The 21,471-nt window shown below is 41.3% G+C and overlaps 2 protein-coding genes across 3 annotated transcripts; one reads left to right on the top strand and one right to left on the bottom strand.

Moving 5' to 3' along the window:
- Positions 1-4,166: 4,166 nt before the first annotated feature.
- Positions 4,167-10,345, top strand: LOC106088918 (guanine nucleotide-binding protein-like 1). Of its 2 annotated transcripts, XM_013254632.2 has the most exons (7): positions 4,167-4,306; positions 4,370-4,698; positions 5,033-5,179; positions 5,243-5,432; positions 8,917-9,801; positions 9,868-10,038; positions 10,101-10,345. In XM_013254632.2, the coding sequence occupies exons 1-6, from the start codon at positions 4,228-4,230 to the stop codon at positions 9,996-9,998; spliced, it is 1,761 nt and encodes a 586-aa protein (XP_013110086.2). In that variant the 5' UTR covers positions 4,167-4,227; the 3' UTR covers positions 9,999-10,038; positions 10,101-10,345. The 2 variants fall into 2 exon arrangements, with proteins under 2 accessions (XP_013110086.2, XP_059220903.1); XM_059364920.1 differs by having other exon boundaries at positions 9,868-10,345.
- On the bottom strand, positions 10,056-21,283 carry LOC106088917 (ATP-dependent DNA/RNA helicase DHX36). Its single transcript, XM_013254631.2, has 10 exons — positions 20,475-21,283; positions 16,982-17,144; positions 16,109-16,908; positions 15,871-16,047; positions 15,414-15,806; positions 10,942-11,055; positions 10,763-10,882; positions 10,539-10,694; positions 10,347-10,475; positions 10,056-10,226 (listed from the first exon to the last, which is right to left on the bottom strand). Exons 1-10 carry the CDS (start codon positions 21,188-21,190, stop codon positions 10,109-10,111), a joined length of 2,886 nt encoding a protein of 961 aa, XP_013110085.2. The 5' UTR covers positions 21,191-21,283; the 3' UTR covers positions 10,056-10,108.
- Positions 21,284-21,471: the final 188 nt, after the last annotated feature.

Raw genomic sequence — 21,471 nt, 5'->3', positions numbered from 1 at the left:
TATCCAAATCTGGACCGATCTAGGCCAAATAGAAGAAGGATGTCGACAGGCCTAACATAAGTCACTGTCCCAAATATCAGCAAAATCGGATAATAAATGTGGCTTTTATGGGCCCAAGACCCTCAATCGCCGGATCGGTCTATATTACAGCTATATCCAAATCTGGACTGATCTAGACTAAATTGAAGAAGGATTTTGAAGAGCCTAACACAAACTACTGTCCCAAATTTCAGCAAAAAAAAAATGTGGCTGTTATGGGCCTAAGACCCAAAATCGGCGGATCGGTCTATATGGAGGCTATATCAAGATATAGTCCGATATAGCCCATTTTCCAACTTAGCCTACTTATGGGCAAAAAAAGAATGTGTGCAAAGTTTCAGCTCAATATCTCTATTTTTAAAGACTATAGCGTGATTTCAGCAGACAGGCGGACAGACGGGCGGACATGGCTAGATCGTCTTAGATTTTTACGCTGATGAAGAATATATATACTTTATATGGTTGGATGGATATTTCGATGTGTTGCAAACGGAATGACACCATCCTTCGGTGGTGGGTATAAAAACGTCAAGTTTCTCCGAAGAAACCATGTATGAAAAATAAATCCTTACGACTTCAAAATATATTTCTTTCGATATTTGATATTCTTGTGATCAATGTACTGGACGCATTTATTGTTCGATTATCGTCTAATTTTGCAAGTCATTTTTTGGTCCAACGAGAACGATGTTGATTTTGAACAAAATCGGTTCGGATTTAGATATAGCTCCCATATATATTTTAATCATCCGTAGATGACAGACCGATTTTGACCGTACTTACCACAGTTATTGGAAGTCAGAACGGAACATGGACCGATATGGTCCGTTTTCAATCCGCAACGGCCTACATAAATATTAAGTATCTGTGGAAAATTATTGGGTTGCCCAAAAAGTAATTGCGGATTTTTCATATAGTCGGCGTTGACAAATTTTTTCACAGCTTGTGACTCTGTAATTGCATTCTTTCTTCTGTCAGTTATCTGCTGTTACTTTTAGCTTGCTTTAGAAAAAAAGTGTAAAAAATGTATATTTGATTAAAGTTCATTCTAAGATTTATTAAAAATGCATTTACTTTCTTTTAAAAAATCCGCAATTACTTTTTGAGCAACCATACAAGCGCCTAGCTTTGCGCGTTCGACCACTATCGTGATTTCGACGAACGGACGGACATGGTTAGATCGAATCAGAACGTCGAGACCATCAACAATATATATATATACTTTATGGGGTCTTAGAGGAATATATCGAGATGTTAGGTCCCTTTGGTGGTGGGTATAAAAAAATTTAAATCGAGAGGCGCGGATTTGGATTTTATTTCAGATACATGGTTTCTTCGGAAAAACTTCTTAAAATTGTATGCAGTTTACGTTTTTGCTATACGATTTTTCATTTTTTTTTCATCCATACAAATCAACCCGGCCTAATATATACTTTTGATCGTCATGACATTTTAAGTGGATCTAGCCATGTCTGTCCGTCCGTCAATCTGTCATAAGCACGCAAACTTTCAAAGGAGTAAAGCTAGGCGCTTGAAATTTTGCACAATTTCTTCTTATTAGGGTAGGTCGGCTGGGATTGTAAATGGGCCAAAGTAGAGCTATACAACGTGTACATACCGCTGGTTGGTAGTTGTGACCCAGTTCATAGCCAAGTTTACAGGCCTGACATTAGTGGCATACTGCCTGGCCATAATCGCCTACTTCTAGGAGACTTTAATGCGCATCACATTTCATTACATTCTCCCCTGGGTAACGACCAGCGGGGCATAGTCTTACCAAGACAGATTGAATTTTCCACATTTTGCACGGTGAATGAGGATGCCCCCGCTAGGATTACAGGTAGGTGCAGCAGGTCGCCAGACATTTCCATTGCATCCCCTGATCTCCTGAGTGAATCACCTCGAATGTGCTAGTTGCCTAGAGGAAATTCCGAGATATCATTACGTAGCAGCCGCTCGAAACCGGTCGAATACTCCAAGTGGGGCCCGATTTCCCGGCGCAGGCAGTAGTACTCGCAGACGAGCGTAATGGGATTCATTGAACGGACCCCACTTACCTCAAAATCAGAGAACTGAAACTGAAATAAACAGGGTAGTCAATGAATTTGTGGCTGGAACACTTGAAATAATGTAACTTAGGTACCGGCTTAGGCAAGCTGTGGTCTACTGCATTAGCCATTCCAGCTTTCTGGGGCGGCTAAAACCCTTTAAATAGCAATAAAATTAGAAAATTTTACCGAAAACAATGAAATTTTTAAAATTCTGGGGGCTAAAACTTTTCTGGGGTTGCTTAACCCACCCCCTAGAGGCCTTTCTACGCTTACGGTCTACTGTTAAGTCACTCTGGAACCCCGGAGGAAGGGATGCCCGGACCTCAATCATTTTTGGCGAGGTAACTGTGTCTGATTCGAAGACATGCGCCTCGATATTCAACAGTCAATTTATTGTACCTCACGAGAGTGGCAAGACAAGGAGAAGAGCCATTTGTCTTATCCATGGTCTTCGACCCTATAGAATGTCATCACAATTTATTGTGGACGAAGTTACAAATGTCATAAGTGGAGCCAAATCATCCAAGGCGTTGGGCCCCGACGTAATTTCTACACTGATGCTGAAGGATCTGGATCTATCTGGATTCGAGTACCTTTTAACTGTCCTCAACCTGTTTTCAAACACTCTTATATTTCCCGATGTCTGGAAAATGAGCAGAGTGATACTGAAGCCTGGAAAGGACCCGAGTAAGGAGGAGTCATACAACAACATACTTGTATGGTATCACCGCACACATTTGACGTGGATTCAATCAGACCAGTCCATGTGATAGGACGGTCCTCGTGGCGCTGGACCTATCGAAGGCGTTCGACACTGTCAGCTAAGTCGAACTATTTGAAGAATCTCCAACACATCCCTCCAGTCAGGCCTGAAACACTGGGTAGCGAATCTTCTGTATATTCGCCAGTCTTTTGTGGAATTTAGTGATAAGAAGTCGAAACACTGTTGAGAGTTTACCAAGGCGGGGTGATATGTCCGACACTGTTTAACCTTTGACAGATCTTACACACTCTCCCCACTTGCCACAGCAATTTGCGATAAGGTCAAAAGTGAAAACAATGTCCTCAAGTCACTAGGCGGCAGCACTTGGCTGGTGACAAAGAAACTTTGTTGAGAGCAATTGGCCGGTCTGTAGTAAGTTATGCAGCGCCAGTGTGGCCTCGTCTGAAATGTGGCACACAGTGGTTTAATATTTATTGTAGATCTGTCAGAATACCGCCCTTCGAACTGCGATGGGCTGTCTCCTCAGTTCCCATGTGGAACACCTCAATCAGAAGACAAAGATCCTACCCGTGCAAAGACATAACTACATGCTGTTTAAGCTATACCTTCTGGGCTGTTATCGCAGAGACCATCGAAGTCATCATTTTGTCCATAAGTATCCACCGCCCAGAGGCCTTAAGGTGAATATTTTTGTTGTTGTAGCAGTGTGACGTACCTGCGAATAGCGGCAAACTTCTTAAATATCCGTACTGTCCGATTCTTGTTTAAGCAGAATCATAAAGGACCTTCTTTTTATAGACGAGTCTGAACTGCGTGTCGCAGTGCAACACTTCCTTGGGAGAAGTTTTTACATGGCTTTAGTTATCCACCTTTTAGGAGAGGATAAACACTGCTGAAATTTTTTTCTGATGTTCCCGCCAGGATTCGAACCCAGGCGTTCTGTGTCAAAGGCGGAACGTGCTAATTTCCTTAGATTTTCTTTAACGATGTTACTTTAAGTATTTAGAACTCACAACAAGCCGATTTCTGGCTTAGGTTTATGTCCATACTGGCATGGGGCGGATTAATATCCGCACCCTCTCTTCAACCAAACCTAATATTATTCTTCGTCATTCCGGCATTCACTTTAAATATCTGATTTTATAAAAGATGAAATACACTTTCTATTTTACCTACTCCAACATTTCCCCTCACCATCTTACTTCAAGGTGAGTATTCTTGCTTAACGAATTTTGCTTACTACGTTACGTTGGCATTACTTGCAGATTAAGCCATATGATGGTTACAATGCAATGCAACTGTGTATGCCCAGCTGTTAACTGTTGTTTATTGCTGTTTATTTTATGTATTGTTGTTGGGCTGTCCCAGAAAGCAGACATAAAATAAAGGTTATATCTGAATTCCAATAACAAAATGCCTCAAGCCCGTCGAAAGGTCCCTTACAGTGGCAAGAAAAAGAAGGATCAATTGCTGCAGAAGCGGCAACTGAAAGGTAGGCAGCAAAAAAAAACACTATCATGGATTCTCAAAAACTTTTTATGGTGTCGCATTGAAGGTCCCCAAAAATATTTGCGAACACGCAGTGATGATGGGGAAACCACCGAAGACAACGAGATGACCGTGCGCAAATTAATGATGCGTTCCCAAACAGCAGGCAGTGGCAATAGAAATAGCAATCGCTATAATTTATGTTTCTATCAAGAATCAAAAAAGGAATTGGAGCGTTTGAAATTGGACGGCCTCAAATCTTACTCACCGGCGACTCCAGAACAACGAGAAATTGACGCTGGCTTCTATGAGGGATATGATTTTCCTATAAGACCCGATTGGAATTACAATATGGATAAGGCCACTCTGGATCGTAATGAGAATAAATATTTTCGGGTATGTAGGAATAATCCATATATTGCTATCCATTTTAAGGCTCAATTAAGCTATTTACGAAGGGGAGAAAGTTAAAAGCATTGTTGAAAATTAAAAGCGAAACGATGATCGGAGGGAATCTATGGGATATTAAAGCCGATTTAAAGTTCCCAAGTGTGTCAGTGGGATAAATGTAAACTCTACTTAAAAATATTAAAACTGTAAATCCAAATTCTATGAAACAGCTATTGTTTTAAACCAAATGCCTATAAACCTACTGTTGCTGGCTTTACTTAGTCTACTTTAAAGTCATAGCGATAGGTATTTGGTAGTCTCCAAACATGCATATTTTTAGGAATATGTGGAACATTTGCAACAAAAGCAAAAGGCGGAAAACAAGGACTTGTCTCTATTCGAATTAAATTTGGAGACATGGAGGCAATTGTGGCGTGTCTTGGAACTCTCAGATATTCTTTTGATTATAGTTGATGTTCGATATGCGGTAAGTTGAAAACAAAAATAAATGCAAAGCACATTTAGTATTTTACTTCTATAATGTTTACAGACTTTGATGTTCCCTCCCTATTTGTATGACTACATTGTTAACAAAATTGGTAAACAAGCCATATTGATTTTAAACAAAGTGGACTTGGTCGCACCTGAAGTTGTTGTGGCATGGCGTTGTTATTTCCACGAAACATACCCTGGCTTGCCTGTTGTGATATTTGCCTCAAATCCATTGCAATCAAAGAAAGGTAATAAAATACAAGTAAAAATGCCTTGGTTACTCATCACCATGGATTCTGATGAAAATGCTCACTAATTAGATCAGTTTTTGTGCGAAATTTTTTTAGCTAACAAATGAATTTGCTCTCTTAGGAAGCTTAGGAATATAAATCAGATGAGGGATTTAAGAAAACAAAAAATGCAGGGGCGTTTTTATTATTATTCGGCTATGTAAAACTTTTCACTCTATCTATATCGATTTATCCTATCGTAAACCTGGAAGCAAATTTACTAAATAATAGGTGTTATGGAACCAACAAAGGGTGAGGGGCATCCAGGGTGGTATAATAATGTGCTAAGTAGCATTTTTCCTAGCATATGCATAGGCGGTGTATCACCCCCGGTTTCAGGGGAAACACATCTCCGATGAATAAGCATTGAGGCAGCTGCTTCTGTCGCCTTTAACACCAAACAATCGCCTTTAACACCAAACAAATTCTCTTTGTTGTTGGCAGATAATTTCTCTCCTGCTATGAGAATTCTCCAATAATAGCATTAACTCGATAGCTGTTTACCGTTCTGCTACCTTGCCAAGGTGAAAGTTGTTATATATGCTTAATTCACTATTTAGATGCTAACTTTTGTATCGCTGAGTTCGGTGACGACTCTTGGTGGCTGTTGAGTGGGATGGCTACTGGGCAAATAATCCATTAGATATTACTTGGAAAAAATATAAACAGGAAAAATTTGTTCCCATAGCAGATGTCATTGATTGGGGGGGGGGGGGAGGGGGAGCCTATGCCTAATCGAACAATGATCTTTATATAACATTATCTCAGTTCATTCAGAAAGGAATCGAATAGAAGGCCCAAAATTTTGCCGGATACATCACCCTACCTTGGGAAACTCGTGGTTTCGCTTTACGAGACTGGAATATTTTATCCCGACATGGGATAGCTGTGAACGTCACACAGGCTAGAACTTTGAGCTCCAAACTGTGTGGTGCCAATAGCTGTCACGAAAAGCTTAACTGCGAGCAACCGGTCGTGTTCACAGGTTGCAGATAGTGGAATACTCCATATGGAGTAGCTCGAGTTGACAATGTCAGTGAGAGATCGGGCGGCAACGGCTCTTGCATAAATACTGGGCTGCCTATGAGGGTCGATATGTCAAGGTGAGTTAGTGGCGCCATTAAATAACCAATTGCCACCATGTTCCCTCTGTGATCAGTCCTTTGGACCTGAACGAGCTTGCTCACCTAAAGGAGCTTGGCGAGGATCGTCACCTCCACATAAAAATGTCGCTACAAAAAACCAACAACATTTTATATTAAATTCCGCATAGTCCTGCCAATAAATCGTCTCCCGGCACGGGATAACTATGTGCACCACAAGTACTGTAACTTTGAGCTCCGAACTATGTGGTGTTCATCATTATCATGAGAAACTTAACTGGGGACTACCGGGCGCGTCCACAGGTTGCGGATAATGGAATGCTCCATAGGGAGTAACTGTATTTGCAGTCGTGGATAATCGGCAGTATTGAGTGGATCTTGCTTACTCAGTATTTAAGCAAGAGCCGGTGCCGCCCGACCTCTCACTGAGACTATATATGACAAGACGAGTTATTTGAGCCTATAAATAGCCAATGACCACCACGTTCCCGCGGTGATCGGCCCTATGGATCGGAACGAAGAATGTAAAAAAAAGAATACAAATAAATATCCACCATATTACCTTGCAAGGTAGTAAACCAAAAAGGGCCTTCTTGTTCAAGGGAAACCAACGCGTCAAACAAAAACAAAAGGATGCAGGCTTACCGGAGAGAAGCTCTAATCGATATGGGTTTCTCCCACTTTAGGCATTTACAGTAGCCGAGGTCATACTTTCTCAACCTCAAAACAAGTGACATCTTGTTCATAAAATTCGCACAGGGAACGCTTTTTTGATTCATTAGCACGATCAGCGCTCATCAGCTATCCCTTTATGGCCCGGAATACGTGAGCTGGTGTGGTGTTACCGCGAGGATGTCGAGTATGAACATCTTTACGGACAGTAAACAGGCCATAAGGGCAATAACAACAAGGACGGTAATATCACGTACAGTCTTGTAACCCTTAGGAACATCGAAACGCTCGGTAGGACGGCGAAAATCCTATGGGAAGATCCAGATCGTCAGAAGACGAGGCTATTTCTGAAAGGAAGCAGGAAGGAGGTCAGTATAGCTTTTGGTATCATAACGGGACACAAAGAACTACACAAAGAGCTCACTTATGCAAAACCGATGTGGCAAGTAAAAGCACGTGTGGGGCATGCAGGGAAAATTATGAGACGTTGGACCATTTCTTATATCATTGCCCGGTTGTCACGGCTAACAGATACCGGCAGATAAAAAAAAATCGCTCCGCAATTAGCATTCCACCACGTCGAACCGCCATTGCCCAGCAGAACAGGAGAACGCCCAAAGTTTGAGGGGCGTTTGATTCCATACTCCCTAAGTCTTAGGGCGACCTTCGATGCTACACACCCAACATACCGGTGCAAACAGCCTAAAATAAAACATAGCCTTCGACACTTCCGTTTGACCCTTTCCTCGACATTCCTTCTCTAGCTTAGTCTCTGGTCACTAATCACGGCCAGACACTTGGCCTCCCGATAGAGTGGCAGCAGATCATACAGGACTTTTCCGATCACCATGTTCATCTTGAGGCAGCTCTTCCGAGCCTCATACCATACTAGACATTTGATTCTCACCGGCCGAACATCCGTTGTAAACATCCAGTGTTCAAATGGCGGTTGATAACTTGTCGGCTAGATGGTTGCAAACTGGTGTGATGTTGTTGTTGTTGTTGTAGCCACATGTCTGTATGTGGAAGTGACGATCCTCGTCTAGCTCCTATAGGTGAGCAAGCTCGTTCCGGTCCATATGACCGATCGCCGCAGAAATCTTGGCTATTTAAAAGTGCCAATAACTCGCCTTGTCCTATCGAGCATCATGGGCACTCAGTATTTATGCAAAAGCCGGTGCCGTCCGGCCTCTCACTGAGATTCTCTGCTCATTACCGCTGATTGTCCGCGACAGCTACCCTGTATAGAGCATTCCACTATCCGCAACCTGTGAACGCACCCGGTGCCTCACAGCTGAGCTTCTTGTGATAACAACGAACACCACACAGATCGGAGCTCAAAGTTCCAGCCCATGTGGTGCGCATAGTTATCCCGTGCCGGGACTGGCGTGATGTCATTCCTTCTACTATTTTTGAAAATGACTTGACAACTTACCCATACTGATGTTTGCTGTCCTTTAAGGACCCCGCTTATGTTTTTTGACACTCTTACGAGATGAAGTCTCATTTCTGTTCCTCAATAGGATGTTCGTGGGCAATAAAGATTCGATGCATCCACTGGCGAGTAGCAAAACTCCTGATTTTCTGTCAAGATACAAATGCTTTACTTTGCATTAACAAAAGAAAACATCGTTAATTTGCTAAACATTTTTTGTGCTTTTTTTAAGGTACCCAACAAAGCCGTCGCATGAACTACAAACGTGGCATCGAAGGAGTCCATAACATTTTCAAGGAATGTCAAAAAATTGTCCAATCCGAAATAGACCTGACAGGATGGGAACAAAAGATTCTAGAAGACATGGCCAGCGATCATGCTTATCTTGAATCCGAAGCAGAAACTATAGCCGAGAAGTACTTTGATGAGACGGAAGAAGAGGAAATCTCCACTATGCCACATGAAGGCGAAAGTGAAAACAGAACCAAATACTATAAAGGAATATTAACTTTGGGTTGCATTGGTTTTCCTAACGTGGGCAAATCATCACTGATAAATGCCCTAAAAGGGCGAAAAGTGGTTAGTGTAAGCCGCACACCCGGCCATACCAAACATTTCCAGACAATCTTCCTTACGAATGTGGTACGTCTCTGTGATAGCCCTGGCCTAGTATTTCCATCATCAACTTCGAAATATTTGCAAGTTCTTTTGGGCAGCTTTCCCATATCTCAGTTGCAAGTTCCCTATCGTTCCATACAACTTATGGCCGAACATCTGGATTTGCCAAAAATTCTCAAGATACATTTGCCCGAAGACTATGATGAGTGGTCCCCGGTAGCTATATGTGATGCTTGGGCCATCAAGCGAGGTTTTATTGTAGCCAAATCGGCCCGGCCAGATATATATAGAGCGGCTAATCATTTGCTAAGGTCATGTGTAAGCGGACAGTTCCAGCTAATATTGCAATTTTATCCACCCAAATTTAATGCACAGAGAGAAAAGTGGGTGGAACATACTGATGTAGCAGAAGTTAAGAAATACCAAAATCTGGCTACGGATGGCCAAGGGGAAGAAGATATTCACGATAACGGAGACACCTCTTCGATTAACTCAGAAAGTTAGTGCATACCATCAATTATTGTTTGAAGAGTTGGGTTTCAATACTATGATGCTTTTCTTTTAGGTGCCTATGAATCGGACGAAAACAGTTCATCTAATGATGAAACTAATGCCGATGAAGATGATGAAGCCGCTGAACAATCGACACAGCCCTCAACTTCTCGCAACGCCTTTGCATTACTCGAAGATGACTAAAGCGAAGAACAACAGTCGATCTTTAATTCCATACACTCCAGTATTTTCTGCGTTAACTTGTCTTTGTCATTTTTATATTTGATTTTCAACTTGAAATTACAGCTGGAATTTTAGGGGGTAACACCATCATGATCCATATCAAAATCATCGTCGTCATCTTCATCATCACTAGGATACTGATCGAGATGACTACCAATATCATCCAAAGAAAGCAGCAGGTGTATGGCTCTGTAAAATAAAATAACATTTTATATAAATACATTTCTCTAACCAAATCAACACTTTAGTATTGTTATATTACTAACAACAAAATAAAAATAATTTGCATTTTTAATATATGAAACGGACCTTATCAGTTGTTCGTCGTCACTGTTTATCTCTATGGGCGAAGGATGTAAAGCTTTTTTCCTCAGCAAAACACCAAGCAATTGACGTAATTTCAAAATAACCGATGATGTCTCCGGCTCACATTTGAAACTGAAATATAAAAATTGTTTTACTATCATTAATTTGTTCATGGGTCAGTTCCATACAACGTACTAATAGGTATCCGCAACACTAATATAGGGTTCGTTAGCAGATAGTTCACCCTGTTTGACGCCATCACCAAATATCAGCAAGGCCATGGGAAAAACCATTGTGGCATCCAGTAAATAAACTTGACATGTACGCTGCTTTTGGAAATATACAAAGTAACTGCAATCCAAGCCAAGAATGTTAAGGACCAGCAATAAAATTTGTACGGAATTTGTATATATACATACTTGGAATCAAAGGATGCTTCGCCACTATTCACTGAAGATGGATGAAAATTTACCTTTCGATCCACCGGCGTAGACATACTGTGAATGGCATGAACTCTTCGACCAACTCTTTTTACTTTCCTATGGAAAATCATTCATTTAAAAGCAAGTTTTGAAACAAAAACTTGAAAAATACATACCTCAGAAATGCCAGATTTGGATATAATCCTGAAGCTATTATAGCTCTTAGTAGAGGTATGTTGTTGGAATTAATATTTGAGTTTTTAGCACAGCAATCGGAGGATTCTAGAAAACTATTTGTCAAGAACTTTTATAGTAAAAATTTAAACTCATTGTAATAAGAAAAAAAAAACAAAAACCATTTCATTAAATATTTAAAAATTAACGCAATAAAAAATGGCAAACGTTGCCATAAACTTCAGTTGACAATATTTTTATACGCTACACCACTACTGTGGTACAGGATATTATAACCGGCACGGGATAGTTTTGGGCAATACACAGACTATAACATTGAGATTCAATTTGTGTTCATTGCTGTCACGAGAAGGGCGCGTTGCGGATAGTGGAATGCTCCATACGGAGTAGCTGCAACGGCAGTCGCGGATAATCAGCGTTATCGAGCGGAGAGTCTCAGTGAGAGGCCGGGCGGCACCGGCTATTGCACAAATACTTATTGCTATGATGTTCGATATGACATGGCGAGTTATTGGCGCCTTAAAAAAACCAATGGCCACCCTGCTCCCGCGGCAATCGGTCCTTTGGACCGGTAGGAGCTTGCAGCACACCTACGAGGATCGCCATCTCCACCGGAAAATATGGCTACAACAACAGGGTATTATAACTTAGTGCATTTGTTTGTAACACCCATAAAGAAGAGTGCTAGACCCATTGTTAAGTATGCCGATCGACTCAGAGTCACTTTCTGGTCCGATTTATCTATGTCCGTTTGTCTATTCGTCTTTCTGTCTGTTCATTTTAATTTGTGTACAAAGTACAGGTCGCAATTCCCCCGACCACCTTCATAGGCATCTTTTTGGCCTCGATTCTAAGCCTATTGAAATTGAATAGTGGAATACTCCGTACGGAAAACCTGCAATTGCAATCGCGAAAAATCAGCAGTATCGAGCGGAAAGTCTCAGTGGGAGGCCAGGCGGCACCGGTTAGGTTGAAAAGAGAGTGCGGATATTACTTCGCTTCATGCCACTATGAACATACACCCCCGGTACGGGAAGCTGTGAGCACCACACAGGCTAGAACATGGAGGTCCAATTTGTGTGGTGTTCATTGTTGTCACGAGAAGCTTAGCTGTGCTACCGGGCGGGTCCACGGGTTACGGATAGTGGAATGCTCCATATGAAGTAGCTGCAACGGCAGTCGCGGACAATCAGCGGTATCGAGCGGAGAGTCTCAGTGATAGACCGGCGGCACCGGCTCCTGCACAAATACTGAGTGCCTATGATGCTCGATATGATAAGGGGAGTTATTGGCATTTTTAAATAACCAATGGCAACCCTGTTCCCGCGGCGATCGGTCGTTTGGACCGGAACGAGCTTGTTCACATACAGGAGCTTGACGAGAATCGCGACCTACGCATGAAAGTGTGGTTACAACAACAACTACAATATGAACACACACCTAAGCCTATAATCGGCTTATTATGTCCTCTAAAAAGTAACCTCGAAAAAGAAAATCTAAGTCAGAAATTCCGTGCTACTTACAAAATCCTTAATTGTCTTCCATGCCACGCTCCTAAGTTGATTCATATCTGTCTGTTAGCCGCAAAAGCCGGCCAATGGCTCAGGAACGTCCCATCATCTTTCCCGCATCCCCTACACATGATATCATTTGCCGCACCGATTTTGCATAAGTGAGCTCGCAGTCCTATAAGTGCCGGTATGATACCGAAATCAATATTGACCTCCTTCTTACATCCTTTCAGCATCGTCTTTTCAAGATCCGGATCTCCACATAGAATTTTCGTTATCCTACCGACCGTTTCGCTGTTCCACAGTGTAACATGCGCGCTCGTTGTCCGCGCCCTCATTTCGGACTGTGTCGCACGAAGGTTAAATTAGGTTAAGTTTAAAAGAGGGTGCAGATATAAATCCGCCTCATGCCACTTTCGACATACACCTAAGCCAGTATACACCTACACCTAAGCTAGTAACTTCTAAAAAGAAAATTTTAAGTTAGGAATTCCGTGCTACTTATACGGAATTCCTAACAAGACAACATGTTCTCTGAATGTCTCCCACTCGACCCGAAGTGTCATCTCAGCCTGAGATTCTCAGGTATCCGGTCGGAAACCTCTTTTATTTCATCCAGGTTTCTTATCGTCGCCTCGATTATATCGCGATGGTATAACCTGCTCCTATCCTCTTTCCATTCTCCCATCGCCTAAAGTCTCATAGCTGCAGTGACTCCCTCACAATTCTAGAATAGTCTCCAGTGCCCTGTTGGGTGTGGTTCTCATCGCTCCGTCTGTGCCAAGACAACATGTTCTCTGAGCCTGTTGTATTATCCTTACGTTGCTCTTTTTCTCCATCGAAGTTTACCAAACTTTTGATTCGTAAGTATGTATTTGTCTAATCACGCTCCTGTAGAGCCAGTTTACAATCCTCGGATTTAGGCCTCATTTCGAGTATACATCTACATAGTGAACAACACCTGCGAGCCTTCTTAGTACGCTCCTGAATGTGACACTTCCAATTCAGTTTCCTGTCCAAGATCATTCCTAAGTATTTTACCTTGTCATCTGACATCGCAATCGTTCCATTGAGGTAGCGTGGTGCGTCAATTTGATCCAATTTCGTCTTCCTCGTGAAGAGGCAGATTGCAGTCTTCCCTGGTTTAAGTCGTATGTCATCTGCAAATTCCTTTCGGCCCTTCTGCATAGCTGATTCGGATCGTCACCTTTTAGAAATCATCAAGCTCCTGTACGTGAGCGGTCGAACGCGTAAAGCTAGCCACTTGAAAATTTGCACAGATCTTAATATCGATGTAGGTCGATGGGGATTGCAAATGGGCCATATCGGTTCAGATTTAGATATAGCTCCCATATAAACCGATCTCTCGATTTGACTTCTTAAGCCCCTGGAAGCCGCAATTTTTGTCCGATTTGGCTTAAATTTTGCATGTGCAGTTCCTTTATTGCTTCCAACAAATGTGTCAAGTACGGTCCAAATCGGTCTATAACCTGATATAGCTCCCATATAAACCGATGCCTTGATTTGACTTCATGAGCCCTCACAACCCGCAATTTTTGTCCGATTAGGCTGAAATTTTTGCATGCGATGTTCTGTTGCGATTTCCAACAACTGTGCCCAGTACGACCAAAATCGATCTATAACCTGATATAGCTCCCATGTAAACCGGTCTTTCGATCATCCTTGTTCAGTTCCTAGAAGCTTTAATTTTTGCTGGTTTGACAGAAGTTTGGTAAGTAGAATAAATTATGCCCTACAACTTAATTTAGTTTGTATAAATTTTTAGCAGAGTCCGGGGTGGTGGGTTCCCTAGACTCGGCTCGGCCGAAATTAGCACGCTTTTACTTGTTTCTTGCTAAATTATTTAATTGTGGTTGTTGAACCACTCGTTACTGGCTCAGTATATTAAATTTAAATTTATTTTCTTTTAGTATGTATGCTTTTAATTTGGGCTATGCTACAATCTAATTCGATTTTTGGCCCTGGTGGCTTCTGTATTACAACTAGAATTAAATAAATATTGAGTTGCCCAAAAAGTAATTGCGGATTTTTCATATAGTCGGCTTTGACAAATTTTTTCATAGCTTGTGACTCTGTAATTGCATTCTTTCTTCTGTCAGTTATCAGCTGTTACTTTTAGCTTGATTTAGAAAAAAAGTGTAAAAAAAGTATATTTGATAAAAGTTCATTCTAAGTTTTATTAAAAATGCATTTACTTTCTTTTAAAAAATCCGCAATTACTTTTTGGGCAACCCAATAAAAAACACCCTATTACAACAGTCCACTGGAAGTTTGCAACGGCATCGATATTGGGGAAGCATAAGAAATATTCAGGATGCATTAGAAAGGTTACCCTCACATGAAAAACATTTGGGTTAACCGAAGAAACTCCATCCGGATTTTATTTTTCTACGTTTCTCTTTTGAGAAATTCAGTCGAGGCGGAACATTTATAATTTATTATTTTTTTTTGTGTATTTTTAGAACAACTGTAGTTATCAGTGCAAACATGGTGGTGAATATACAAAATTGACCCCCATTTTAAGTTCAGTCATGCAGGAGGCCACCGTAGCGCAGAGCATAGCATGTCCATCTATGACACTGAATGCCTGGATACGAAGCCATCATAAAATTTTCATCGGTGATTATGCCCACCTAATGCTGGCGACGTTTGTGAGGTACTATGCCATGTACTTCTCCTCAAAAGAAGTGTCGCACTGAGCCACGCCGTTCGGACTCGGCTATAAAAAGTAGGTCCCTTATCATTGAGCTTAAACTTGAATCGGACTGCCCTCATTGATATGTGAGAAGTTTGTCCCAGTTCCTTAATGGAAGGCTCATGGGCAAATTTGCATTTGCATGGTGAATTTAATACCATTTTTATTTTTAAATAATTATCAAAAATAGAATTTGCTTGTTATTCCAGAAAGATGGTAAACTTACCTTGAATTTTTTAAAATATCAGCAAATTGTTGTTTCATATTTTCAATTTGAGACAAAGTGGATTTACTCAAAAAATTCCTATAACAAAAATTCATATCACTACCTTGCTGCCGGTTCTCGCGATAGCCCTTTATGACATTGTGTATTAACAAATGATCGCTTTTTGAATTCAAAGATAGATCTCGTTTAACATTGTCAACCTTATGTTCCAAACCCAATGGTGTGTAGAAGGGACTCTTAAATGAGATGCCAGCAGCGGCTGATGTAATGGGATCCAAACAACGAAAAAGAGCCGCCATAAGAATCATTTTACCCATTTGCGGGTCTATGGGCAAGCGAGCCAGATGCAGTCCTAATGGTGTCAAATTGCAGTCTTCATCCAAAGCATCAATGCTGAATAATGTCAAGAATTAGGTGTTATTTCACATAATATAATGGAGTACAAAGAGATGTTTACCATTTTAAAAGACGCAGGCCATGATTGATTGCTCGTATATCTGGTACATTTATTAAAGTCTTTAGAAAATCAAAAGGCTCCTTGATGTGCAACAATTTTAAATGCAGTATTATAGATTCCAATTTGTTGCGTAGAATTTCAGGTGAAGGTATGTCATCCATCAAACGTTCTCTCCCCCTAGAAACAATAAAAACCTAATAATTTAGTAATACTTCTCGTATTATGCAGATAGACCTACCTTGTAAATAAATTGTAGCATACGCCTGGTTGAACACGTCCCGCACGACCTTTACGCTGCTTGGAGTTAGCTAAGCTGACCCATTGCTCCTGCAAGGTCTGTATATTCTGTTCGATGTCATAATCACTCACCTTAGTTCGGCCTGTGTTGATGACATACACAACATCATCTATTGTCACAGAAGTTTCTGCCAAAATAGTTGAAAGAATTACTTTGCGCGTGCCTGCCGGTGGTGGCTCAAACACACTACGCTGATTAACTGTAGGCATCATAGAATGTAATGGATAAACCTGTATTCCTTCGACCAAACGTTGATGACTCGGATTCGTTGGCCTTTGCAACTGATCATTTAATTTGGATATTCTCTCATAGCCTGGCAGAAACACCAGAATGGCTCCTGGAGGTTTATGCTCGCATATGTAGAAAATTAAATACTCCAAAAAGTTCAAATTTCCGCATCCCTCGGTATCGCTGTAGCGTCTTAAGGTATCTATTACTTGCTTATCATATTTATCCCTTATCGAAGGCAAGTACGAGTTGATCATACTGGAATATTGTGTATCTTGCTGTTCCCTATTATTTCTTTGGCGTCCATTTTTTCGAGTTGCCGCCATAATATCGTTTTGAAAGTTGGTGTAGCCAGTCTCCTGCAATACATCTTCCAAATACAGCACATCGACAGGAAACAGCGTTCCGTGTATATAGATTGTATGACAATTATTAAAATATTCACAAAATGTTTCCTCCGAAACAGTGGCACTCATTAAAATCACTTTCAAGTCTGGACGGTAAGGAAGAATCTAAAAAACAAAAGTTGTCACAAAAAATTAACACAGCTTTGGGAAGAGACGAAGAAAAGAGAAGAAGAATTACAATTTTCAAAAGTCCCATTAGAAGATCAGTTTCCACACTACGCTCGTGTATTTCATCTAGAATAACTGTTGTCAGTCCACTCATCAAAGGATCCGTTTGCATTTTTTGTAATAGAATCCCAGTGGTGCAATACAAAATGGAGCCATCATCGCGGGGCATGCGACTGAAATTCGAAAGCAAAATTAAAGCAAGGAAAAATATGTAATGGGATTAAACGGAACAGACATTATGTTGACTAAAGAGCAGCTTGTGGGTAAATCGCAAAGCTAAGTTAGGTTAAATTGAATAGCACGCAACCACCAAAAAATATAATAAGTTCGGCCGGGCCGAATCTAGGGAACACACCACCATTGATTCTTTTAAAAATGTACACAAAATTAATTTGGTTGAAAAGCATAATCTTACTCTTCGTAACAAATTTCTGCAAAAACCAAGAAAAATTAAAGCTCCTAAGAGCCGTACAAGGCTTCAGATGTGAAATCGGAGCCTGTTAAGGATCGCTATCTTCACATGTGGCTACAACAACAACAACGCCCGGTCACGCGATAACTATAAACATCACATACGCTGGAACTTTGAGCTCCAACCTGTGGTATTCTTCGTCATCAGGAGAAGCTTAGGTGAGAGCTACCGGACGCGTCCATAGGTTGCGGATATTGGAATGCTCCATACGGAATAGCTGCTTTTTCAGCAAAAAAAAAACTGTTGTTTTAGCAAACATTTTTGCTGTTTTGAATAACTTCTGTACAGCCAGTGGACTATCCTCGGATTCAAGCCCCATTTCAAGCTCACGGCTCGTCTACAAAGTTCCCAACATCTGAGAGCGTTCTCGGTACTCTCCTGAATGTGTTTTCTGTCCAAGATTACTCCTAAGTATTTGACTTTGACATCAAGCAGATTGCTGCATGCCTTACTCTTTATCATGGTATCAACAATACGTTCCACGGTTTTTAGTAGAAAGGACGTAAGGTTTGCCTTGCCTTGCCGGGCTTGGATATAAATACCATCCTTTCCTCCTACCAGGCTTACGGAATATATGCAAGTCCTAGGCAAGCAAAAAATAGCCGGAAGGAGCGCCCCCAACGACCTACATCAATAAGAAGTATATGTGCAAAAAAGCGGACATTTTTGTTCGTTCGAACGCTATGGTGATTTCGACAGACAAAAAATTAGCGGTCATGGAGAACGTAAGGTTTCAGATAAATATTTGGAGGTGGTAGTCGCACTGCGGTACGCCGTTTGTCCTTAGCTACAAAAGTTTTTTTCTTTTAAAATAAAAAAAAAACTGTTGTCGATATCTATGAAATTCTTTATTTCTGTAAAAGATGCCATTATGAATGGAAATCGGTTTTTTTTTTTGCATAGCCACAACGGGCTCCCTTGTTGAAGTCCAGACGTTGAACCCACATTGTGATGGTTTTCAAGCATAAATCGGCCGATGCTGCTGCAATTTCGCGTTCGATATTCGTACGAAGTTCATCGATCGTCGCTGGCTTGTTGGCATAGACCATAGATTTGACGTAGCCCCGCAGCAAATTGTTAAACGGCGTCAAATCGCAAAACAGCGGTGGCATTCAATAGGACCATTTCATGAAATAACACGTTATGCAAACATGGTTTCCAATAAATTGATTTTAGCTTTCGCTGTGTGTCTTGTGGCGCCGTCCTGTTGGAACCATATATCCTCCAAGTCCGTATCATCCGATTGGAGAAAAAATATTCTGTTATCATTGAACGGTAGCGATTCCCATTCACAGTAACGAGCCGGTCTTGATCAACACGGAAGATGTACAGCCCAATGACGGCGCCGGCCCATAAACTGCACCAAACCGTTATTTTCGGGAGGCAATAATGACTCATGGAGTACGTGTGGATTGCTGTTTGACCAGTAACGCATATTTTGCTTATTGACGAAGCCATTCGGCCAGAAATAAGCCTAATCGGTGAAGATGACTCCGAATTTCGGTAGTCAATTTTAATAATTTGGACTCGTTGTTGGCTCGTATATCTTTCCGTCGTAGCGTCGTTTGCTGTAGTCACGGGCAATCAGCTGTATCGAGTGGAGAGTCTTAGTGAGAGGCCGAATGGCCCCGGCTCTGAAAGACACCAATAACTCGCCTTGTCGTCTCGAGCATCATAAGCACTCAGTATTTATTCAAGAGCAGGTGCCGCCCGGCCTCTCACTGAGACTCTCCACTCTATACCACTGATTGTCTTCGAATGCCGTTGCAGCTATTCCGTATGGGTATTTCGCTGTCGGCAATCTGTGGACGCGCCCGGTAACACGCATCTAAGTTTCTCCTGACAACGATGAACACCACACAGATTGTACCTGAAAGTTCCAGCCTGTGTGGTGCTCACAGCTATCCCGTGTTGACAAGGCGAGTTATTGACGCCTTTAAATAAATCGGTACGAGCTTGCTCAACCATGGAGCTTGACAAGCATCACTACCTTCATATACAAATATGGCTGCAACAACAACCGATATCAATAAGTAGTTTCTGTGAACAATTTCAGGCGGCTAGTTTTACGTGTTCGTCCGCTATCGTGATTTTGACAGAAGGACGGAGATGGCTAAACCGAAACAGAATCTTGAGGTGAACAAAAAGAACACGGACCCCTTTACATAAAAGTTATATCTAAATCTGATCAGATATAGCCCACTTGCAATCCCAAACGACCTTGGTCAATAAGAAATATATGTTTAAAATTTTAAGCGGCTATGTTTACACGTTCGACCGCTATCGTGATTTCGACAGACGCACGGACATGGCTAGAACGACTGAGAATGTCGAGACGATCAAAAATATATGTACTTTATGGGATCGCGGATCAAATTTTTGGAGTGTTACAAACGGAATGATTAGATTAGTATTCGCTTTATCCTATGGTCGCGGGTATAAAAGAAGACGAAGAAAAGCAGATAGAGATACACTAAGAAGGTGGTGGTAAGAACTTTTTTTCGCCCAAATAAACCCCCAACTCTTCCGAAATCCGAGAGGAGTAAAGCGGTTTCAGAGACATCTTAAATACCTTCTCCATGTTCTACAATGGTTTACATAGCAACTATTCAAATATGACACGTTTTTTATGGTCTAGTTTAACTTGCAAATGCAAATTTGCCAATCTTCTCACATATAAGTTAGTGCTGTCCGATGCAAGTTTATGCTCAATGATAAGGAACCTCCATTTTATAACATTATTCGAACGGCGTGCCGCAGTGCGACACCTCTTTGGGAGGAGTTTTTACAAGGCTAGTACCTCACAAATGTCGCCAGCATTAGGAGGGTAAAATCACGGATGAACATTTTTTCTAATCTTCTCGCCAGGATTCGAATCCAGGCGTTGAGCGTGATAGGGGGACATGCTAACCACTACACTACGGTGTCCTCCTCTTATTTATTCAAACTTCAAGATGGGATGAAAAATGCTCCTTCATGTAGTTTAAATAGCAAAGAAATAAAGGCATCTGAAAAAAAACAATTTACCTACCTTTCTAAACGTATTTGATATCCCACAGAACTTCCCAAGGACTCATTCCTTTCATAGGCAACACGTTCGGCAACAGATATTGCTGATATTCTTCTTGGTTGAGTGCATACAACTCGACATGCATGCCCTTTTTCTGCCTGAATATAAGCATCCAATATCATTTGCGGTATTTGTGTAGTTTTTCCACACCCCGTACTTCCAACTACCAGAACAATTTGGTTATCCTGTATTGCTTTGAGTATGTCATCTTTCTGTTGCATGGCGGGTAGTTTTTGGCGCATTTTTAATTTCTTTTTATATTCTTCGCTGTCACCTTTTCTTTCCAATTCCGCTTTTAAACGTAAACTGTGTGCATCTCCCTGGTCCACATCCACGGAGCCATAGTTTCGCTTGGATTCGTTCAAAAACTCTTCAAAGCTTACATTGAGCAGACGGTGAAAGTACTCCTGAAATTCGTTACAAACACGTTCATCCTGATTTTGTTTTTCAAATCTTTCCAAGCATTTGAAAATTTGGTTAAGTACACCGGGTGGTACATCCATGCCAGGATTGAGCCGTATGCCACCCGTGCGATGTTCCTCTTCCTTTCTGGACTTTTGTAAATCTCTATAGTACATTCCTATTTCACGGCCACTCAAACCAGGTGGCCGTCCACCACGTCCACGGCCTCCACCACCACCACCACCACCACGATGATATCGGCGATTCCGATTCATTTAAAGAGCTCTAAGTGCTAATTAAAAAAAAAAAAAAACTTAATAATACTCCACGAAATTAATGCTGCGAATACCAGCTGACCAATGTTTCTGTTTATATTTTGCGGAAGTACCTAAACTAGTGCGTGACATTAATGGCAATGGTTCGCTAACACTTGGCGATTGTCCGTTATTGAACTGTTCACATTTGAATATTGTAATGAGTCTACAAATCCGTGGTGCACAAAACTAAATTTTCTTTGAGGCTAGCGTTGATGCTCATTTAGTACATATTCTGATTT

This window comes from Stomoxys calcitrans, chromosome 3 (genome assembly GCF_963082655.1).
Source record: "Stomoxys calcitrans chromosome 3, idStoCalc2.1, whole genome shotgun sequence".
Lineage (NCBI taxonomy): Eukaryota > Metazoa > Arthropoda > Insecta > Diptera > Muscidae > Stomoxys > Stomoxys calcitrans.
The sequence above is the reverse complement of the archived record's forward strand: the minus strand, read 5'-3'. Positions and strand labels throughout refer to the sequence as shown.

What these genes read in the sequence shown, in the direction of transcription:
- LOC106088918 (XM_013254632.2), top strand. Translation starts at nt 4,228, where the DNA reads ATGCCTCAAGCCCGTCGAAAGGTCCCTTACAGTGGCAAGAAAAAGAAG. An exon ending in TAGTTGATGTTCGATATGCG is followed by an intron (nt 5,180 to 5,242) that starts GTAAGTTGAAAA and finishes TAATGTTTACAG; the next exon opens with ACTTTGATGTTCCCTCCCTA. An exon ending in TCCATTGCAATCAAAGAAAG is followed by an intron (nt 5,433 to 8,916) that starts GTAATAAAATAC and finishes GCTTTTTTTAAG; the next exon opens with GTACCCAACAAAGCCGTCGC.
- LOC106088917 (XM_013254631.2), bottom strand. Translation starts at nt 21,190, where the DNA reads ATGAATCGGAATCGCCGATATCATCGTGGTGGTGGTGGTGGTGGTGGA. An exon ending in CCAAATCTGGCATTTCTGAG is followed by an intron (nt 10,883 to 10,941) that starts GTATGTATTTTT and finishes GATTTTCCATAG; the next exon opens with GAAAGTAAAAAGAGTTGGTC. An exon ending in GAAGCATCCTTTGATTCCAA is followed by an intron (nt 10,695 to 10,762) that starts GTATGTATATAT and finishes CTTGGATTGCAG; the next exon opens with TTACTTTGTATATTTCCAAA.